The sequence below is a fragment of the Poecilia reticulata genome, linkage group LG12, assembly GCF_000633615.1.
Source record: "Poecilia reticulata strain Guanapo linkage group LG12, Guppy_female_1.0+MT, whole genome shotgun sequence".
Taxonomy (NCBI): Eukaryota; Metazoa; Chordata; class Actinopteri; order Cyprinodontiformes; family Poeciliidae; genus Poecilia; species Poecilia reticulata.
In genome coordinates this window covers 22,428,021-22,429,763 of record NC_024342.1, presented here as the reverse complement: position 1 = coordinate 22,429,763, position 1,743 = coordinate 22,428,021, and the positions used below count along the sequence as shown (strand labels likewise).

Sequence of the window (1,743 nt, the reverse complement as noted above, 5' to 3'; positions counted from 1 at the left end):
AAAATAAGAAAATAAAGTTAAATAAAGTGTTTGTAAGTTATTTAGAGTCTTAAAAACTAAATATTAAATACTGGATTTAATTCATTGCTTATAATTGAGTATTAAGGCCATATTAGGAAAAAATAMAAAAATAAAACTGAGAATAAAATAATACATTTACAAGAATAAAGTTGTATGAGAATAGAATCATATGAAAACAAAGCCATAATATTTCAAAAATAAATTCATAATATTTGTAATACAATGACTTATTCTCATATTATTTTGACTTCATTTACTCATATATTTTTATTTATGTGTCATTTTCTGAGCACGGCTCTAACGCCGCATCATAATTTGGTTACAGATAGAAAACATAATAAAAAAAAACAATCATTTGTGGCCCATGAGTACTAACAACTTAAAAATGAAAAACATACCTTTTTATTTTTAAATAAAAAAAATATAATTTTTAATTTTCATTAAAAAAAATTATCAAAAATAAAAGCCATAAAAATACAAATTTTGTATTAAAAATTAGATTTTTTAAATTGGACAATAGAAATGTATCACTCTGCGCCTAATAATAAATGTACGAGTTTCACTTTCTGATTGAATTATTATAATAAATCAATAACCTTTCAACRATATTGTAATGTAATGAGTGAGCTCTGTGTAATCCTGATGCGGCTCAGGGTCCAGCCTGGTTGTGGACATGTGGAGTCCTTCACTCCGTGGAGCGTTTGGACGCCTGCTGTCATTCCCACAGCAGCCCACTCCCACAGACAGCTGCCTGACCTTCTACTACAAACTCTACGGGCCGAACGCAGGTGAGCTAACCCAGAGCTAACTGACGTTCTGATCTCCTGACATGCACGTCGCCTCGGGGACAAATGATGACTCTAACTTCCTGTTCCCATCCAGGTGCTCTGAACGTGAAGCTGACCGACGGCCTCGGATATGAGGTTTTACTGTGGACCCGCAGCGGCGCTCACGGCAACGATTGGCACGAAGCGCACTGCCCAGTGCCGCAGCAAAACGCAAACTTTCAGGTGTCAAACCATTCAGTCAAATACAAACAAGCTTTTTTTTCTTGTTCTGCTGGAAAGTTTAAAATGATCAGATGTAACCTGAGGAAATACAAAAAGCAGTTTTCAGATTTCAGTTGTTGATCGAAAAATATTATGCAAAATTGACATTTTGTACATTTTTGTWCTTTTATTTGAGTCTCTACTGTTTCTAAAACATCACAGAAACTTTAAAAAATAATACAAACAAAACACCAAGGCATTTTTTGCCAATAAGTCAATGTTTTTTAGAATATGAAATCTCCAGAATGTCACTGTTACCTAGCAACGCCAGAGAAGCTCAGTCCGTCACCTAGCAACCAATTCTGAGTTCCAGCAAAATGTTTTGTATCACATGCAGACTTCTAACCTGCTCAAGGAAACAATAAATAACTTTTAGATGAAAACTAAATGTGTTTCCACGGTTACCTTTAAAAAGTAATCCGACTATGATTAGGGTTGGTCAATATGGACGGAGAATTTCATCTCAATATTTATTTCTCACTCATTTTTTGGGTAATTGTAGCACAAAGATATTGTTCTTGAAAAACATCCTCATTTGAAACAAGCTTCTTCAAAACGTCACTGAACTGCACACAGGAACTGCATTTAATCATAATTTCACATTATTGATATGGATTGATGCTCTCAGTTAACACCGTGATAAACTAACATTTCCGATCAGACTGTAAATTTT

At 33.9% G+C, this 1,743-nt stretch overlaps 1 protein-coding gene across 1 annotated transcript in view; it reads left to right on the top strand.

Moving 5' to 3' along the window:
• Nucleotides 1–678: 678 nt before the first annotated feature.
• The window catches only part of mamdc4 (MAM domain containing 4), a 12,608-nt gene continuing 11,543 nt past the window's right edge, over nt 679–1,743 (top strand). The window contains exons 1-3 of the mRNA XM_017307732.1: nt 679–809; nt 904–1,031; nt 1,299–1,350. Of these exons, the coding sequence (XP_017163221.1) occupies nt 695–809; nt 904–1,031; nt 1,299–1,350 (295 nt within the window). The 5' untranslated portion in view covers nt 679–694. The remainder of the gene's footprint in view (nt 810–903; nt 1,032–1,298; nt 1,351–1,743) is intronic.